Below are 19,469 nucleotides of genomic sequence, written 5' to 3' on the forward strand. Positions count from 1 at the left end.
AAAACTTTTGGTATGATCGTCGCGATTCTCGTGGGACGCGGGAATAGTTCCGACGATTTGACCGTTCGGAAGGACGACACGATTCGCCGATGTGTCGAGCCGCCGCCAGTTCTCCACATGACTTGCTCGTAGATCGGTTTTGACCGGGTAATCTTTTTAGCTGTGGTGCGTGTTTCCGGTCGAGGGGGAGGCCTCCCCTCAACCACGTACGTGAAAAATGATTTGCACGTGCACGGCTCTCAAGTCATTTCTCCTCTTGTGTTGACACTAGTTATCAAAGATTATTATAATTAGGGTTGACACTATTAATAATTCCAAATTGGATTTCCTCGGTCCAACATTTATCTCAAAGTTTTTTTTTTTTCGCTTAAGAAAAAATGCTAGACTGATACCTCGTGCCACTTTTACCTCCCAAACCAATGTTCGTATTGCAAAAAATTATGGGTTCTAGCATATCTCTGAAATTCGAGGGCCTTCTTAAGGCCACATTAGTATATTTGTGAAGATTTCTCTATTTAAGATTTTCGTGATTTGTGAATATTTGTCGTGCAAAAATTACTTATGGGTAAATATGGTACGTGCGCATCAGTTTAAGAATTTTGTGACATGAAAAGGTATAAATGATAAATGTTGCTTGGATCTGTCGATTTGAAATTTACGATGGCATTAACCCTTAGTAATTATCATTCGGGAGGACTAGATGAGTTTTGTTCATTACAATTTAAAATTGTTGGACGGTAAATAAGCAATACTTTGAGTTTTGTTGATTACACTTTTATTTTTGGGTCGAAGTCTATTACACTTTAGTCACCCATAAATAATGTGAAATTTATTAAGAAGGAGAATTCCATCAACACATAAACAAAATCCAACATCCCTATTTCCGAGGGGACTGCGAAAGGACTCTTCATTAGTCACCGCCCAGCGAGGACAGTGGCACGACCTGTAATATCCGGTCAATGCGGGGGTCAAACTATGAGACCCGATGAATAAAAAGGAAAAAGAAAAACCTCGCCGAATAAAAAGGAAAGAAGAGAAAAAAAGAAAGAAAGAAAAGAGTCCCCCAAAATTCTGCCGGTGTAACTCTAGCCAACCGTGTTGCCTGCTTCGAAGCAGACAACACAAGGGACGGCCCTCCTTAACGGCGACCCGACGGCGACGGACTCCGTTTATCCGGGACCACCTCCGATCCCATCCCGATGCCCCCGTCCGTACAGGCCTCCCAACACCCAGCACACTCATTAACTAATCGAAACTCCACTAAAAAATAAAATCGACCCCCCGGTCCGTTACTGTACCTTTCCGTTACCGTCGCCGTGAGCGTTAACCCGTCCCTCCGGTTAAACCGCGGTTAGCGTCGCGCAGGGGCAAACAGAGAGTTAACCAATGGCATCGCACAACAATGCACACAACACGCGCAGAGAGAGAGAGAGAGAGAGAGAGGGCGAGGTAAAGTGGGGAGGAGAAGCTTTTTGCGTATAATAAGTCGAGCAAAGCGGTTTCGTTTTGATTCTCTCGAACGGCGTTTTCTCTGTGATTCATTTCTCTTCCAGCAAGAGAGAGAGGCGCTAGAGAGAGAAACCAGAGGGAGAGGGCGAGGGAGGTGCTTTTGGTCTGGTGCTGGCGAGCTCCGCAGAGGAGGCGGCGGCGGCGGCGGTGCGGGTTGTAACGGCCGTCGGGGTTGCCGAGAGGACGGTGCTGCTGGGGTGTTTCTCCGGCGTTACGTTTTTTTGTTTTGTTTTCTCTCTCCCGCGAAGGAGGCGAATCGCATTTACAGTTCGCGAGCTGTGAGCTTTGGGCGTCATTATTTTCGCGGCGATTGTTGCGGTTACACAAGGAGGGCGGTCTCTCCGTGCGGACGGAGCTAGCTTTTGGACCTTTCGTCTGTGATTTCGTCGCCGGCGGAGGTACAGCTTCGGACCCGTTCACTCAGGCAGGGCTCAGATGATGCCGGATCGAGCTGAAGGTGAGTTTGCTTTTGAGTTTTTCTCGTCCTCCTCTGTCTTTTTCTCGCGTTCTCTGTTGGTTTTGGGAGGAAAACGTGAGGAGCTTTGTTCTTTTTCCCTTCTTTGGCTTCTGTTTCCGACGATGATAGGTTGTGGAGGTGGGGGACGAGATGAGCTCTATAACGAGCTGTGGAAGGCCTGTGCGGGCCCGCTGGTCGACGTCCCTTGCCGAGGAGACAGGGTCTACTACTTTCCACAGGGACACATGGAGCAAGTGAGTGATTTCGGTTCAAAAATGTTAGATCGGGTTGAGAATAATTTCATTTGTCTGCTTTCTTCGTTGCTCGAGTTTGTTTCCATGTGTGGATGCTGCTTCTTTTTGGGTAGTGGGAATTGAGTGTTTTTGGTTGCCATTTCTGTGGATTTGCAGCTTGAGGCATCGACAAATCAGGAACTGAATCAGAGGATTCCGCTTTTTAGTCTCGCTTCCAAAATTCTTTGCCATGTCATGCACGTTCGGCTCCTGGTATGCTTCTTCAAATCTTCATTGTTTTCGTGAGAATTAATGTTCTTGTTTCTTCCTTTATTGGGTAATTTGCTTGGTTTAAGAACTTCCACTGAGGCAAGCCACATTTCAGCATTCGTTATTTATATTTATGGTCATGATAAACTCCCAGAGGCACTCGTCAAATTTGGTGGCAGTAGGGTTTCGATTTTCCAATAGGGGGAGAGGAACTGTATTAGTTGCTTCACGGCAAGGTTTTTGCCTTGCAATTGGAATTCTTGACGACAAAAGGTCGCATTGGTTGAGCTCTTGGAAAGCTTTGATAGTAACAGGTTTGTTTTCTTGTTTATTTTCAGGCAGAGCAAGAAACAGATGAGGTTTATGCACAGATTACTCTACTTCCAGAAGGAAATGTAAGGTTCCATGTCCTTAGATGTTTTCCCTAAGGTTGTGATTGCATATTGTGATGAACTCGAATAATTTGTGTTTGTTATCTCTTATTTAGCAAACAGAGCATACCAGTCCTGATCCACGCTCTCCAGAACCTCCAAGACCGAGAGTTCATTCTTTCTGCAAGGTTCTAACTGCCTCAGATACCAGCACACATGGTGGCTTTTCTGTCCTCAGGAAACATGCGACCGAATGCCTTCCCCCATTGGTAATGGATTGCGAAACTTGAACGACCAGGCTTTCTTCAAACTTTTGTTTGGTCTTGTCATTTGGGCCTTATCTCCCTGTCTTCATCAGGACATGACCCAGTCGACCCCAACCCAGGAGTTAGCTGCCAGGGATCTTCATGGATATGAATGGAAATTTAAGCATATATTCAGAGGTGTGTAGCTCACTCAATCCTTTTCCACATGAAGTGACTTTTATATCTTATGTTTGGTATTGAACGGACTGATGCTAAAAGGTGTCACTTGTGTTTTTATTCTGGCCTGAAACTGGATAGGTCAACCGCGAAGGCATTTGCTTACTACGGGATGGAGTTCGTTTGTCACATCGAAGAGATTGGTTGCTGGTGACTCGTTTGTGTTCTTAAGGTGTTTCACCTTATGATTTTCTGTTTAGACACCAGTTTTCCTGCCCTATCCGGGAACTTTTTTGCTCTTTGTCCTGGAAGTTAAAGATCAGTATTTGATGTGATAGGGGGGACAATGGCGAATTGCGCGTTGGAGTGAGACGAGTTGCTCGTCAGCAGAGCAGTATGCCTTCCTCAGTGATTTCGAGTCAGAGCATGCACCTTGGAGTTCTTGCAACTGCCTCTCATGCTGTCTCGACTCAAACTATGTTTGTGGTTTATTACAAGCCAAGGTTTGATGCGCCAAATTAATGTCCTTTATGAGTGTATGACTGTTCCTGCTGAATCACACTTTTGATAAAAACACTTGCCCTTTCTATTCAGGACTAGTCAGTTCATCATAAGCTTGAACAAATATTTGGAAGCTGTTAACAATAAATTCACAGTTGGAATGAGATTCAAGATGAGATTTGAGGGCGAGGATTCTCCGGAGAGAAGGTATTGGAATATAAGAACGGCCGTTCTTAAAGTTCCTTGAGATTCAATTGTATTTTTTCTTGTGTTTTATATGTCCCATGTGTTTTGTTCCATTAGGTTTTCTGGTACAATAGTCGGGGTGGAAGATTTCTCACCTCAATGGACCGATTCAAGATGGCGATCATTGAGAGTACTGCTTTGTTCTGTTTTTTTAATTATTTTTTATTTTTTGTTCCTTTTTTTTTTGTGTGGGGAAAAAGTAGATCACTATCGGGAGATAATCTTATCACAATTATCTTTCGTCCTCAGGTTCAATGGGATGAACATGCATCTATCCCAAGACCTGACAGGGTATCACCCTGGGAAATTGAACCCTTTGTGGCTTCTGTGCCTGCAAGCATCCCTCAATCAACAGCAGTGAAGAACAAGAGGCCCCGTCCATCCTCTGAAGTCCCTGCAGGTTGGATATATTGTTTTGCTGTACTATGTGGTTCAATCTGTCAGTTTGATGCTACATATTAAGGTTGCATTCTGACATCCTCAATGTCACTTGGTGTTCTAGATGCTACTGCTGCGTCTGCTATCTGGAATTCTGGATATACACAGACCCATGATCTGAAAGAACTGAGAGTTACTGATGAGGGAAAAAGTAGTGATGGCCGTTTTTTGTGGAATTACAAGTTGGCAGATGTCAACAGCACCAGCAGTTCTATAACAAGGGCTCAAACAGAAGGGGGATGGCTGCCTTCTCCATGCTTAAGTGTTTCTCAAAATATTCTACCTGATGCAGTGGATGACAGCAAGAGCGTCTCTGCTTTGCCTGTGCCCTGCAGGCAATCGAAAACGCATCCATCAAGCTTGAACAAGGAACCAATGCCCAACCCAGTTGAGGACGGTAAAAAAGTTGAGACAACTTCTAGTTGCCGATTGTTTGGTATTGATCTGATTAACCACTCTTCAAGTTCACCTCCTTCGGACAAGGCACCCCTTCAATCTATGTGTGTATCAACTGCTACAACTGAAGGACATGTTCAAACCCCCTTGTCGACAGCTGATTCTGATCAGAAATGTGATCTTCAGAAGGCTTCTGAGGAAGTAAAACAAGGACAGTTGCAGAATCCAGGGAAAGAGACTCAGACTAAGCAAAGTTGCTCCACTAGAAGTCGTACAAAGGTATGTCTTAAATAAAATCAGACTGAGTTCATGCCCTTCGTCGGTCTCAAAAATTCAATCTCAAAGGTGGATTCATGTTTTATGAAGGTTCAAATGCAAGGAATTGCCGTAGGTCGGGCCGTGGACTTGACCATGTTGGAAGGGTACAGTCAACTGATAGATGAGCTAGAAGAGATGTTTGACCTCAAAGGACAGCTTCGACCACGAGATAAGTGGGAGATTGTCTTTACTGATGATGAAGGAGATATGATGCTCATGGGTGACGATCCCTGGCCGTAAGCATTCTACTGAGCTATCCAATTTCAACTTGGTGCGGAAGTTTCCCCGTATGGCTTCTATTTGACTTGAATTGCTTGTGCCATTTTGGTTTTTTCAGGGAGTTCTGTAACATGGTGAAAAGGATTTTCATATGCTCGAGCCAGGATGTGAAGAAGATGAGCGCCAAAAGCAAGCTCCCCGTATCCTCGGTACAAGGGGAAGGCGCCATAATAAGCTCAGATTCAGCAGATAACTGAATCGACAGGGCTCTCTCTGGCTCTCTCTCTCTCTCTCTCCTCGTCGCTTTCTTTTCAAGTCGTCATTCCGTTTTGTTCTTCGATTTGTTCATACAAAAGGAACTGGTTTACATTTATTTGGAGGGATGATGTTAGTTTGAACAGTAATGTAACTGGACATCTGTAAGCTCGTTTTTAGGGAGCTGCTGACTTCCAAAAGGAACCTCATTAAGTAAAGTGAGCTCGAGGGCTGGAGGGAGTTAATGCAAAAGAGTTAAGCGCTAGAGTCTGTGAATACTTTCAATTTCTTCCCCGGGTTGAGATTGACGTGGGGTCTCTCGTCTCTTTGTACTTGTAAATATGTCTATGGCAGTACGATGATCTTTGTTAGTGACTGCATAGTTTTCTAAGATTAGTTTTGTCGATTCTGTTTGTCTTTTTATTTTCTTTTGATGTACATTATCCTGCTTTCGGCTGTCCGTAAAAGAATCGATCTGTCATCGTCGCTTGAAGGATCTTATGTTGGCAGTCTTGGTTGTTGGCCTCGTTCCGGGAGGGTCTCCTCTTTGTTTGTACTTCAATTCTACTTTGGACCCTAGTGTAATTTGTACTTTGCGTGGCCAAAAGATGAAATGAGTCCCATAGGCAGTTATGTCATTGTGAGAAAATACCCTTGGAAGGAATCAATCTCATTACATGCGCAGCTGAATTACTCGGAAATTGCATGTGTAAGAATCACTTTTGAGTTGAAAGAATGGACTTGTCTCGTTTTTCACATATTAAATGTACATGTTGCCATCCCTGGAGAGGTCATTCGTCCCGGAATATGCCGTTCACAGAGAGAAGTGTTCTTTCATCGCGCTTGGGAGAGTCCGAGAGAAGAAGTCAATAGTTGTCTTTTATTTTTCGCGTTGAGCAACAATCGTGGCAATGTCACGTTAGAGATTAGTAAGTAACTGCCTTTTGCGGCGATCTCACTTTTTGAGACACTAGTAACTGTTAGGCAGTTGCTTGTAGAAGTTGTGGATAGGGTTAAGCCCACTCATGGGCGGTTAACCCATATCCAATCAACGAAATCCATCACGATGTATGACGAGGAGTTTCTCCATCAGCGAACCCGTTTCGTTCCAAAGTTGGGGCCAATGCTAATTGTAAACAAAAGAAGCACAAGTTCTAATATTAAAGATATGTATATGATCTCCTATGAACGAATGTCCAGGAAGAAAGGCAATTCTTTACCCACATCGTCCCCTTTTTTCGCACCAAACTCCATTTTGTGTGGAAAATAGATCGTTGAAGCTTTTGATTTTTGTCACATAGGTTATCGCTTGTTCTTGGTTTTTCTCTAATTTTTTGTGACCTCTCCGAGATTGCAATCGGTCAATTCATTCACGAGGTTTACGTAAACCAGACCGCGTTTCATGTCTATACTAAATGGTTGCTAATTCCTGTCTATATCGCATTGCAACCAAACACAAACTTTTCAATCTCGAACCGCGTCGAGTTTCTTATAAATCTTTCATGCGAGTCAAATCTTGTTTTCCTCTCACCTCTCTTCAATAATATGACTCCATTTTATAAAAGAGACCGCATTCAAATAGCTGCAACTTCTCAAATCTTCTAAATCATTTGAAACATCGTCTAAGGTTCTCGTACTCTCCAAATGTGTGGTGCCTCACATTCAATAAAGAAGTGATGACTTTCGCATCGTACGGAAAATCATAAGTTCTCTCTTGTCTAGAGATAAGTAGAGAAGGCATTGGATCGACTCGACCGAATAGATAAAATGGATAGCTTGTCTTATGATATTCCAAGCGAGAATCCCCATTAACATCTAAAATCGATTCGTCGATCCACTAGCAATCAACCAGAAAATTACCAATGCTTCGAACTTTTTTGGAAATTTATATTCGCATAATAAAGGTTTTTGGAGCGCTTGAAAATTTACAAAAATTATTCAGCTGATGCTTCTTTAGGCATTTTGGATTGATTGAGATGATCCAGGAAGATCAAGTTCTTGATCATCAAGCCCGTTCTCGTCTGGACCATCTTTGGGCCCATTATAATTCTTCGAGCCCAGCCCAAACGAGACCCACGCCGGCCTCCTTTTGCTTCTCTTTCTTGTCAGGAAAGCAAACGCAAGCCTTAGGCAAAGACAAGCAACCAGCAGGACCAAGCGAAGGAGAGAGAGCGAGCTAGAGAGAGAAGAGAGGACAGGAGAGGAGAAAGCAACAATGGATCCGAAGCTCACAGAGGTCTCCCAGCAGTTCGGTCGGTTCAAGGCTGCTCTCGTTAGGAACGACTTCACCACCTGCACTAGCCTCCTCTCGCAGTTGAAGGTAGATACCGAAGGGAAAAAAAACCCTAGTTTGGCCCCCCCTCTTTGAGCTGCTTGTCGATGGCGGATGCTGATTTGGTGCTAGTCTGAGCGTGTGCGGTGAGCTCTGTGAGCGGATGTTTTAGTTTTTAGCTTGTTTTTGGGCTTTTTTTTTCCCTTCCGTGATATCCGTTGAGCGATGGATCCTGGTAATCATCACTCTATGGGACGTCTTCAGCCTCATTTCTGCAGATTTTTGTTGTTTTGGCTCAATACTAGTGTCCGACTTTGAGAATTTTGCTGGCACTTGTGGTATTCGTCCTTTCCAAGAGAAATAGCATGTTGTGCCCTGATCGTTGCAGTAATAGTTTTCTTTTTGTTCTTTTGCACTTCTAAGTGTCAAGCGGTAGAGATAGCTTTATCCTTAATGGGCTGGCTTGTTAATGGATTTGGAATTAAATGAGCAGAGATGTTGTAAGGTTCGATTGATGACTGGATATGCCAAAATTGAATCAAAGTCTTGATTTTTGTTATGCCCAATCGACTCCAGAAGTGCTGCTAGTGTTATATGGAGAACTGAATCCGATTCACAGTATGCCATGTGCCTATTTTGAACTGATTGAGTTCAAGAAGGCCTTCCCTGGCATGAGTTGCATTCTGTTAATGCTTGAAGCCCGCAGATTTGCCCCCATTTAGGACGAGGCTTGAGCGGAGAACATATTGGATGTCTCCTTATATAGAATTTCTAATCATAATGGATTTCGATCTGTACAATGTTATTGAATGTAGAGTTTTGCTCGCCAAATTTGGTTTGTAGAGAAGAGTATTGACTGAGAACCCCCAACTTTAAAATATGCTGACTTTCTTATACGTGTATCTGTCATCTTATGTACGGAATAAGAAGAAAAATATCCATTATACAGGTTTTACTGACAGAATTCAAAAGTCTTCCTCCGCTGTTTGAGGAAACACCCAAGGCTGTCCATGAATTGACTCTTGCAAGTAAGATCAGGTTTAGTCTTTATTGTGTTTGATTCTTTGTCCTTGTTGTGGGCCTAGAATGGTGCTTTAGTGGTATGCAAATGGAAGTGGAGAAATTTGAATTTTTTCATGGACACTGCAAATTCCTTCTCTATATTGATATTTTGTATTAAAAGTGGACAAGAAATTTCTTCTGCTGAGTCATATGCTTTATAAACGTGTCCATTTAAGGGATCAGTTAAATGTTCTCAAGAAATAATTTTGATAACTTTTAGCCTGTTCATTCCGGTTGTATGCTTATTATAAGATAGGTGCCTATAACAATAATTTTATTTTTGTGCTCTGTCATTTCGCAGGAGATATTTACGAGCAGGCTGTTATTCTAAGTGTGAAGATGGAAGATCAAGATGCATTTGAGCGAGATTTTTTTCAACTGAAGCCTTACTATACAGATGCAGGGTAAACTTTTGTGCTGGAGTTGCTTAAAATTGTTTTGTGTGTACTCATGCACGCGCATGTGCAGACGCTATAAGGCATTTGACCTGAATTGCTAGGTTTTGAGAAAGATTTCCCATCCTTATTGCTTTATTAAATATTTTGCTCGTCAGTTTGATGTATACTTACTTGAGAATTCTTGTGGTTGAGCAGTGGCCGTATTCCACCATCTCCTCAAGAGTACCCTATTTTAGGTCTCAACCTGTTGAGACTCCTTGTGCAGAACAGAATAGCCGAGTTCCATACTGAACTTGAATTGCTTTCATCTAAGGCCCTGGAGAACCCTTGCATCAAGCATGCTGTTGAGTTGGAGCAATCTTTCATGGAAGGGGCTTACAATCGTGTTTTGAGTGCTAGGCAGACGGTGCCTCACGAGACTTATGTTTATTTTATGGATCTTCTGGCCAAGACAGTCAGGTAATTACTGTGCCTTTGTTGATAAGATGTTAAATCGGTCAAAAGCTTCAACTGGATGTGACTGGTTAGTAATCAATAAAATTAGATGTGTCTGTTCATATATTTGCAGCAGAAGGTATTTTTGGAGATGTATGGCATTTTTGAAGGGGGGATTGAGTCATACATTTGTGTGGCTTTTTGTTGCTTTTGAATTAGATACACGAGTACATGGCCTGCACTAATTTATATTGACCATTGCAATATACAAATAGGAGCATAAAGTAGGATCCATAAGGATTTCATGGTTTTAGTTATATAGTGAGATTGTCATGCTTATAGATTGTTTTATGTGTGCTTACTCTATTCTTTCCCTTTGTACAACAGAGATGAAATTGCTGGATGTAGCGAGAAGGCATATGACTACCTGTCAATTAGTGATGCACGGCAAATGTTACTATTCTCCTCTGACCAAGAGCTTGCGGAATATATCAAGGAGGTAAAAATTATGAGAGGACTTTAGCTTTTTCTACCTGGAATTTTATCCTAATTGACTAATTAAGTCAGTAGGATAATATACTCCCTGCACCAGTTCAGGCCTTGGGTACCTCTTGTATTGAGTTGCTAGTTTATATCCTTTTCATTGATTGTGATAGGTTATCCAGTTCTGGTATCACAGACAGATATAAAACTTACACTTGCCACATCTACATATGATTTGGCCCTTGCTGTAGCTCTGCTGGGGTCGGACATCGCAAGGTGGCTTGAGTTCTAAAACTGCGAGCTTATAAAAGTGCTGATGTAGATAGTAAATGGTAGATGCATAGTGTGTTGAAGAATTTATCCATGTAAATAGATGTAATGTGGATCCTGAACATTTCTATATCTGTTGGAATGCAGGAACATCCCGAGTGGGAGATTAAGAGTGGGTTTGTATATTTCCAGAAGGCGAAGGAATCTGCACCTTCGAAGGAAATTCCTTCCCTGCAGCTTATCAATCAGACTTTGAGTTACGCAAGAGAGTTGGAGCGGATTGTTTAGGACCTTCTGCCGTGCGTGGTGGTTTGCACTGGTATTTGCACACTTCAAAGATTGGTTATTTTGTGCTAATGGCATCTTGCCTTTTGCCCATTTCAAGAGAGTTCTGTAACTTCATTTGATAATTGTGCTGGAATTTATCTCAGCAATCAAGTTAGCACTCATATCCATGTCAACTTGTTGAACAAATTCTGTATTTGATCGGGTAGGATATCTTCTTTGTCTTACCTGCTCGGAAGAAGCAGATATCGAAGTTAAGTGTTGTCACATGGAGATGGACAACTGGGAAAATGCATACGTTGCTCTTAAACAATCGGACCTTATAAGTAGACCAACTCACAATTTGGTTTAACCTGTTCTTATAGTAGAATCGACTCTATGGAAATGAAAGATTTCTAAAACTCTTTTTCATGTTTATTCCGTTATTTTCGAAATGGTTGTTGCTTTTTGTTGTTTACATCTTACCATGTAGTCTTGCTTGATCTCGTATCTTGGCGACGGTATTGCCAAATTCACGAGTGCAAAGATTTTGCCGCCTCACTTTTAAATGGGATTCACATGATCTTTTGCGAAAGACCTCCCTATGGTTGGATGTGCATTACTGGCCGATCACCAGCGAAGGCTTGAAACGTATATAGAAAAACGTACTGCATGAGGTAGAGCTGGCCTATATTAAGATTAGATGTCAGCCAGTCACTGAATTGAATGCTTTAAGCACCCCATCTTCTGACTTCCTAAAAGAGCCCATTGATGACTCATTCTGCATGATCATATCAGAAAAAACTGTTTGGCTGGGGCAAACTGATTTAGGAATGTGAGAGACCAACCTTGTGTAGGCTGATGAATGAGATTTACACTAAGATTTTGTTTATTTCGCGGAAAAGTAATATTTTTGGAAAATATTTTTCAAGAAGTCATTTTTCAGTATTTGGTTGAGATGTGAATATGAATTGAAAAATATTTTCCGTCATTTGTTAAAGAAAATTTAATTTGATTTTTTGTGTCATTATATGGTTGGAAATTGCTGATGTAAATGATGATTATTTTACATGGTACGGTCGGCACTAACGCGAACAATTTTTATAAATTTTGTTAAAAAGTAAAATTTTAAATTGTTTTACGCTTTTTTCTTCCCTTTTTTCCTTTTTCCTTCTGCCTCCACTGAAACCGGCCAATGGCAGCCACACGGCCACGTTTGTGGCTGGTTGCTAGTTGTCTTGCCGTTGCCAGCAACCGGCTGAAGAAGAAGGAAAAAGGAAAAAGGGGAAAAAAGAAAAAAAAATAAAATTAATTAAAAAGAAAAAGAATGTGAAGGAGTGTATGGAGGAATGGTGAGGCAAAATGATTTCTTCTTTAGGTGTTTTTTGTAGACAATGTTCTCCTTGACCAGTTTATTTTCCGTGAACCAAACGCCGTAAAATTCAGAAAATTTTTTCTTGGAAATTATTTTTTGTGAAACAAACAAAGCCTTTCTGACAAATTTTGTTCAAGAATTAAATTGAATTCATCATCAAGCAAAATTAGATGGAACTCCCAACGACTTTAATAGCGATACCATTAATTATAAATCATCAGCCCTAACATGATTTTTATGTAGGCAAATAGCCGATTAATCTTTTCTTTTAAAGTCTAATGTACTGCGGCTCAATTGATGAAAAGATTCAAGCTAATAGAAACCAACGGCCGATATATGTCGGTTGTGTAGAGGATTGAATTACCGTGTAGTACCAAATGCCAAACCGACACAACATCTTAAGAAGGCTAATGTTTTCGGTGCGAATGGAGACGATTGTATTACCCACGATCAAGAAAATATATTACACTTGATCTTCGTGTAAGAATAACTGGTAGCACTTTCTCTTACTAGTCACGTCTAGTGGAGATACCAACGAATGATGTAACTTGTAAGCCAAATGGACGTCAGTGGAGCTTGAGTCAGTGAGAATCTACCTTTAATGCTCGATATCTAAGGTGAAGATCGAGCTGCTATTCCGGTTATGGCCTTTTGAATATCTTTCTTTCCTTTTCCTTACCAACGAATGTTAGCGAGCTGAAACTAGTTTCGGGAATGTGTTGTCGTAGATAAAAAGGGAAAAGAGCAGGTAATGTCAGCTTCATTTTCGCCGTATGTTCTTGGTGAAGGCGACGTACCATTTCGTTGGAGGAAGAACTCCAGGGATTTCGAGGAGCTGGCGTGTAATTGCTGCGAGAGCAATAGCACTTTCGATAGCTTGATTAATCATGGCGGGAGGGAGATGAACTACTAATACGGGCGCGAAATTAGCTTAAAAGCCTGTTGAGGAAGACTGATGATGATGACAGGCATTTGTTCCGCTCTTGTTGACCATACATTCAAGACAAACTCACCATGAGTAAGCCTTTAACAAGAAAGCATCCTATTCGTGATTGCTGTCAAAGCAAATTCGTGATTCGTCCTTCATACAAGAGAGCCAAGTCATGATATTCTTAGATTGCTGTCATAACCCTTTTGACAAGTTTAATGACATTCTTCTACCTGCGTAGAGAATAGATACCTGTAAACTTCCCAATTACTCCATTCTTTTCTTCTTGGGGTGCTTTTCTTGTGTCTGTGGATATAGAATGTGTATTATCAACGCAATATGTAACTTTCTAAGTACTTATTCCTTTCCTCTCTTCTTTGCAACTTGCAGGCCTATATGTTCGCAGCTTGTTATCGCATCAGAAGTTAATTCTCAAGTCATTCTCCATCATAAGCTCTACTGATCGCAGTCAAGTAGTGCAATACCAATGGCTGAGTCTGTTGTTTCGTCCGTGGCGCAGACAATAGGAAAGCTGCTCATCGACGAGGCCAAATTCTTGTGGGGCGTGGAGGGCAAGGTCGAGGATCTGCAAAGGGAGCTGAGGCTGATCCAGTGCTTGCTGAGGGATGCGGATGCGAGACGAGAGCACAACCAAGCAGTTGGAGAATGTGTTGCACAACTCCGAGACATTGCCTATGATGCAGAGGACGTCATCGAAAGATACATCCTCAGAGCGGCGCTGAGGAAGGGACAAAACATCATCAAAGCGTATGCTTGCTTTGTTTCAAAGCGCCCGTACTTGCAGGTCCATGTGGTGGGGACAGAGATTGAGGGCTTTAAATCCAGCATCTCCAATCTTAGAATGAGCATGTTGGCTTTTGGCACACAACATGCCAATGAGCGCGAACACCAACGCAGAGCGTCGATGCTGAAAAGGAATTATGGCCATTTTAAGGAAGATTTTGTTGGGAGGGAAGATGGTATTGAGGAATTGGTAGAGAAGTTGAATGATGAAAAGCAGAGAGTTATTTTTATATGGGGAATGGGTGGTTTGGGTAAAACCTCTCTCGCCAAGAAAGTGGTCGCTCTTGACAAAGTGAAAAAGAATTTCGATGGTTCTGCATGGGCTTGTGTATCTCAAGAATACCACGTGAAAGATATCTTGGAGGGAATTCTTATCAAGTTGATCCCCGACCAAAGAAAGAATGTTAAGGAGATGGAAGAAGATGAATTGTTGAAAACTCTATACGAGATCCAACAAACGAAGAGATTTATCGTGGTTCTTGACGATATTTGGTCCAACGAGGCATGGAACAGTCTCAAAGCTGCATTTCCTCTCGAGGACATGAAAAGCAAGCTATTGATAACAACCCGCAATAGACAAGTAGCGGAGTATATCGATCCTCGAGGTCATTTTTATCAACCTCGGTACCTTTCAGATCCGGAGAGCTGGGATCTCCTGAAGAAGTGGGCGTTCCCTAAACCCAAAGGTAAGGTTTCCCTAAGGTTATTGTAATAACGTATAGTAGCTTCAAGAGACTATATATTGCTTGTTTGATCCTGATTTTTGGTGCTTTCGTTATAATTGCAGAATTAGCTGTCGGACTTTCTTCGGCTGGACCTGGAGTTAGTGAAGATATTGCTGCGGGCCAAACTGTAGAAGGTATCACAAGACAATCAGAGATGGAGGGACAAACACCAGGTACTTCATTGCTCAGTTTTCGGAAGCTTTAACAAATTATGATTCGACAGTTACAATGAAGTTCAAATGATAGAAATATGGAATGATAGGCACCATAATTTCAATATTACGGGAATCAGATGCCCTTTTCTGTTTCTTAATAGCTAACTATTGTACCTCTAAGTAAACATCCAAAACTTTGTTCCTCCTCTTCTCTAACGAGGATAAATATTGAAGAGGCTTTTATATGGCCAACATAATAAGCTATTTTGACACGATTGGTGGAATAATGTGAAGACTAGCAATTTTACTTCTTCCATGAGCTTCATCTCAGGTCCACCTTTTTTGCGTTTGTGAATAGTAGGTTTAACAATAGGAGTTGGGATTGTTAAGAAAATCTGGAATCTTTTTGCGGCAAAGGAGAGCGGCAACATGATTCCATTAGGTAAGGTTTCTCTAAGGTTATTCTAATAACATTTAGTAGCTTCAGGAGACTATATATTGCTTGATTGATTCTGATTTTTGGTGCTTTCGTTATAATTGCAGAAGGAGCTGGCGGACTTTCTTCGGCTGGAGCTAGTGAAGATATTGCTGCGGGCCAAACTGTAGAAGGTATCACAAGACAATCAGAGATGGAGGGACAAACACCAGGTACTTCATTGCTCAGTTTTCGGAAGCTTTAACAAATTATGATTCGACAGTTACAATGAAGTTCAAATGATAGAAATATGGAATGATAGGCACCATAATTTCAATGTTACGGGAATCAGATGCCCTTTTCTGTTTCTTAATAGCTAACTATTGTACCTCTAAGTAAACATCCAAAACTTTGTTCCTCCTCTTCTCTAACGAGGATAAATATTGAAGAGGCTTTTATATGGCCAACATAATAAGCTATTTTGACACGATTGGTGGAATAATGTGAAGACTAGCAATTTTACTTCTTCCATAAGCTTCATCTCTGGTCCACCTTTTTTGCGTTTGTGAATAGTAGGTTTAACAATAAGAGTCGGGACTGTTAAGAAAATCTGGAATCTTTACGCGGCAAAGGAGAGCGGCAACATGATTTCATTAGAATTTGTAAGGGAGACTAGTAGCACACTCAAGTCAAGGGAGATTACTAGCACACTGGAGTTATCCTTGTGCTACTTTCATGTTTGCTCCATCAAGTAGGATTATCGTTGTTATACATTTGCTTGAGTCATTTAATTCAAGCCACATATAACAGAAACAATACATTTCAATTGTTAATTTACGGTTCTTGATCTTTCAAGGGTTAATGGAGACACATATAGGAGCTTTGATGCGGTCCCCATAGTCTTTCCCCTTACAAAAGCATAAATGAACCACAGATTATAAAGAACTATAGCTTCTTACTCATATATCTAAAAGAAAATCTTCATTGTTGAAGTTATCTTTTTATGACAATTTATCTTCCTATGACTGCTGAGTTGCAATTTGATTGCCTGATATTGTGTAGGAATCACTGAAGATAGGAAGAGCATAGGAGAAGAACTGCTTAAGAAGTGTGGCGGATTACCCTTGGCTATCATTGTGCTTGGTGGACTTCTGGCGAACAACGACTGGAAGACGGTTTCCGAAAAGATTAAATCATATTTTAGTGATGAGAGTGATGTATTCAAAGTATTGGCCTTAAGCTATGATGATCTACCATGGCATCTAAAGCCATGCTTCCTGTATTTGAGTAGCTTTCCGGAGGATGCAGAAATCCCTGCAACAAATCTTCTTAACATGTGGATTGCTGAAGGCTTTGTGTTGCAGAATGATTATGACGAAGAGAGAGATATCCAAGTGGAAGATGCAGCAGAATATTTAATGGAGTTGGTTGGTAGAGGGATGGTTCAAGTGCGATTTAACTTGAGTGGAAAAATTAAAACCATCCACCTTCACGACTTGATGCGGGACTTATGCATCTCCAAGGCTAGGCAGGAGAGATTTCTGAGCAAGCGTAACATTCAGCAGGACAATGAGACGGATAATCGTTCTTCTCCATTGGCACTAAAGTCGAAGTCAACTTGCAAAATGCGAAGGCTTTCTCTCAGTATGAAAGCAAACTCGATTTCGGGCGTGAAATCAATAGGAGGGCCTATGCTCCACCTTCGAAGTCTCATGTTCTTCGGATCCATCGAAGGGAAGGGGAAGCGTTTTCAACCTATTTTCAAAAGCTGTAAGTTTCTCAGGGTTCTGAAGCTAGAATATCTTTTCGATATGAAAGGAAAATTACCCAAATCAATTGGAGACCTAGTCCATTTAAGATTCTTAAGTTTAGCAAGAAGTGGATTTGAGGGTTTGCCAAAATCTGTGGGGAATCTTGTATGCATGGAATTCTTGGACTTGCGAGTAAGGGTATTGACGATGTTTGCAGTGCCGGATGTGCTGTGGAAGATGAGAAGGTTGAGGTACCTCTATCTCCCCTATTCATTTTATGTCACTGGGAAACTCGTGGGTACTTGGAAGAAGTTGCGATTGGGCACTTTAAAGAATCTTCGGAGATTGAAAAACTTTAGTCCGCTGAGGTGTGATGTGAATGATGTAGGCAAACCGACCAATTTGCAAAAGCTCACCGTCGGTGATTGTTATGAGTTGGAGATAATTCCACAATTTGCTAAATTCAGTTTGAAACATCTTCGATCCTCATCTTTTATGTTCTATGGCGATTCATTCACCGAAGGTGAATTGAGTAGAACCTCAAGTTATCCCTATTCCCGCAAATTGTACATACATGGGGAAATAATTGAGAAATTACCGGAACATAAGTATCTACCCCAGCAACTGACGAAGCTGGTCTTGTTTGGCTCCAAACTCAAAGAAGATCCGATGCCAATATTGGAGAAATTGCAGCACTTGGTTGTTCTCATGCTGGCGGGTGATGCTTTTGTGGGAAAGGAAATGGTTTGCTCTGCAGGAGGCTTTCCGCAACTCAAGCATTTACTTCTTTATGAACTGCCAAATTTGGAGGAGTGGAGGGTGGCTGAAGGAGCCATGCCTGATCTTTCTCAATTAGGGATCAGCGATTGTCCCAAATTGAAGGCGGTACCTCAACTTGAAGGAGTCTCCACGTATGACTGTTGGGAAGACGTGTGTCGTGAGCATCGGAAGGCGGGGTCTCTGATATTCCGGGTAGGCGCACCATATTTTATAAATTAACTCAGCAGTTCACCTGAAAAAGGACTTTAGCAATAACTATTTTATCACTCATCTCCCTCTCTCCCTCCTTGCTCTCTCTCTCTCTCTCTCTCTTCTTTGTGTCTCTATTTTCTATGCAACTCCTTTTCCTGAAAAAAAAAATAAAAATCGTTGATAACTCCTCCATGGCTTCTTTTTCATCGTACGAACGTTGGAATTTGCCCATTTTGTTCGCTTCATTTTCCCTCTCATCCTCCTCGTGGACGAACCTGTCGTTTCGCTTGCTGCCGAGAGATCTCGCGACTTTGCTCGGGCGAGATTGCGTAGCTCGCCAGAGCGCCGTATGGAGGTGGAACGAACTCAAAGCCTCTCCAGAGACGCTGATGGGAGGCATATGAAGGAATAAGAGCAATCGCTTGAGGTGTTGACACGTCCTCGTGAAAGCTGCGTTGGAGAGGAGCGGAGAGGAGACCCGGCCATCTCATAGTGCTGGTCAGATGTTTGACGAAATGCGCATCTGCCGTTGTGCGGCAGTTTGCGCTGGTATTTGCACCTTCGAAGGTTGGGTTTTTCGTGCTAATGGCATCTCATCTTTTTTCCAATTCAAGAAACTCGATTTTTTCCTTCTTTTTTTCCAAGTTTGTGGCTTTATTTGATGATTGTGATTGAATTTATCTCAGCAATCATGTTAGTACTCATATCCACGTCATTTTGTTGAACACAAATCTGTATTTGATCTGGAGGATATTTCCTTTGTCACACCTGCTTGGAAGAAGCAGAAATCTGAATCAGTCTGTAACCTGGAGAATGTATGGATGGCTCTTAATAAATCGAATCCCCTGAGTAGACCTAGATAAAACTAGGTTTAATCTGTTGTTACAGTAGAACCGAATCTATGCACACTTGATGACATCAGTTGTCTTCATTGGTCAAACAGTTGCAAGGTGTTGTTGTAGGAACAGGGCAACAAGGATTGCTCGTGTCCGGCTCGACTAACTTTCAGTTCGGTACGGTTGAAATAGTCGTCACACCGGCCATGCGGTTGTGCTTACTCTTGATTGTTGTTATTCAGAAGCCATCTTGTAAGATTGATTTGGACGAGATGGCATAGGAAAATCATGTCAGGTTTTTCCTTTTTCGCTGTTTTCTCTTAAAACTCCAGACTGAGCTCTGCCAAGCTGTGGTATACATTTGCTGCATAAAAGCTCTCAGGACAGGGGCAGAATCAATGATTCTGGGTTTTGCAATTTTGTAGTGTCTTGCATGATCCATGATTTAACTTCCGAACTGGGTAGACCAGTCAAAATAGGTCTTAAACCCATATATAACTTATATTTATAGTAAATGAGTCGTATATGGATTAATACTCGATCTCGTATACTGACGATGATATTATTAAAAAGTCCTCCAGTGCAAAGATTTTGCCGTCTCACTTTTGATGGTTTTACAATGATCTTTTGCAAAATCTCACTTTTATTGGATCTGCATGCACAGTGGACCACAGCGAATGCTTGAGACT

The 19,469-nt window shown here is 41.7% G+C and overlaps 3 protein-coding genes across 3 annotated transcripts; all 3 read left to right on the top strand.

The window, feature by feature from the left end:
• Positions 1–1,431: 1,431 nt before the first annotated feature.
• Positions 1,432–6,024, top strand: LOC115748062 (auxin response factor 9-like). The gene is made up of 14 exons (XM_030684438.2): positions 1,432–1,966; positions 2,096–2,220; positions 2,377–2,472; positions 2,808–2,864; positions 2,957–3,109; positions 3,199–3,283; positions 3,404–3,494; positions 3,601–3,765; positions 3,857–3,970; positions 4,067–4,139; positions 4,259–4,409; positions 4,512–5,122; positions 5,210–5,397; positions 5,499–6,024. The coding sequence occupies exons 1-14, from the start codon at positions 1,945–1,947 to the stop codon at positions 5,635–5,637; spliced, it is 2,070 nt and encodes a 689-aa protein (XP_030540298.1). The 5' UTR covers positions 1,432–1,944; the 3' UTR covers positions 5,638–6,024.
• Positions 6,025–7,754: 1,730 nt separating this feature from the next.
• Positions 7,755–11,058, top strand: LOC115748070 (26S proteasome non-ATPase regulatory subunit 8 homolog A). The gene is made up of 6 exons (XM_030684466.2): positions 7,755–7,955; positions 8,857–8,935; positions 9,271–9,373; positions 9,563–9,826; positions 10,190–10,301; positions 10,703–11,058. The coding sequence occupies exons 1-6, from the start codon at positions 7,851–7,853 to the stop codon at positions 10,841–10,843; spliced, it is 804 nt and encodes a 267-aa protein (XP_030540326.1). The 5' UTR covers positions 7,755–7,850; the 3' UTR covers positions 10,844–11,058.
• Positions 11,059–13,393: 2,335 nt separating this feature from the next.
• Positions 13,394–19,061, top strand: LOC115747981 (probable disease resistance protein RF9). Its single transcript, XM_030684333.2, has 4 exons — positions 13,394–14,612; positions 14,714–14,824; positions 16,284–17,944; positions 18,888–19,061. Exons 1-4 carry the CDS (start codon positions 13,610–13,612, stop codon positions 19,059–19,061), a joined length of 2,949 nt encoding a protein of 982 aa, XP_030540193.2. The 5' UTR covers positions 13,394–13,609.
• Positions 19,062–19,469: the final 408 nt, after the last annotated feature.

Source organism: Rhodamnia argentea, chromosome 3 (genome assembly GCF_020921035.1).
Source record: "Rhodamnia argentea isolate NSW1041297 chromosome 3, ASM2092103v1, whole genome shotgun sequence".
NCBI lineage: Eukaryota > Viridiplantae > Streptophyta > Magnoliopsida > Myrtales > Myrtaceae > Rhodamnia > Rhodamnia argentea.

Coding starts and splice junctions, on each gene's coding strand:
- LOC115748062 (XM_030684438.2), top strand. CDS start 1,945: ATGATGCCGGATCGAGCTGAAG. Junction 2,473..2,807: donor TCATGCACGTTCGGCTCCTG/GTATGCTTCTTC, acceptor GTTTATTTTCAG/GCAGAGCAAGAAACAGATGA. Junction 3,495..3,600: donor GACTCGTTTGTGTTCTTAAG/GTGTTTCACCTT, acceptor TTGATGTGATAG/GGGGGACAATGGCGAATTGC.
- LOC115747981 (XM_030684333.2), top strand. CDS start 13,610: ATGGCTGAGTCTGTTGTTTCGTCCGTGGCGCAGACAATAGGAAAGCTG. Junction 14,613..14,713: donor GGCGTTCCCTAAACCCAAAG/GTAAGGTTTCCC, acceptor TTATAATTGCAG/AATTAGCTGTCGGACTTTCT. Junction 14,825..16,283: donor GATGGAGGGACAAACACCAG/GTACTTCATTGC, acceptor GATATTGTGTAG/GAATCACTGAAGATAGGAAG.
- LOC115748070 (XM_030684466.2), top strand. CDS start 7,851: ATGGATCCGAAGCTCACAGAGGTCTCCCAGCAGTTCGGTCGGTTCAAG. Junction 9,827..10,189: donor CTTCTGGCCAAGACAGTCAG/GTAATTACTGTG, acceptor TTTGTACAACAG/AGATGAAATTGCTGGATGTA. Junction 10,302..10,702: donor TTGCGGAATATATCAAGGAG/GTAAAAATTATG, acceptor GTTGGAATGCAG/GAACATCCCGAGTGGGAGAT.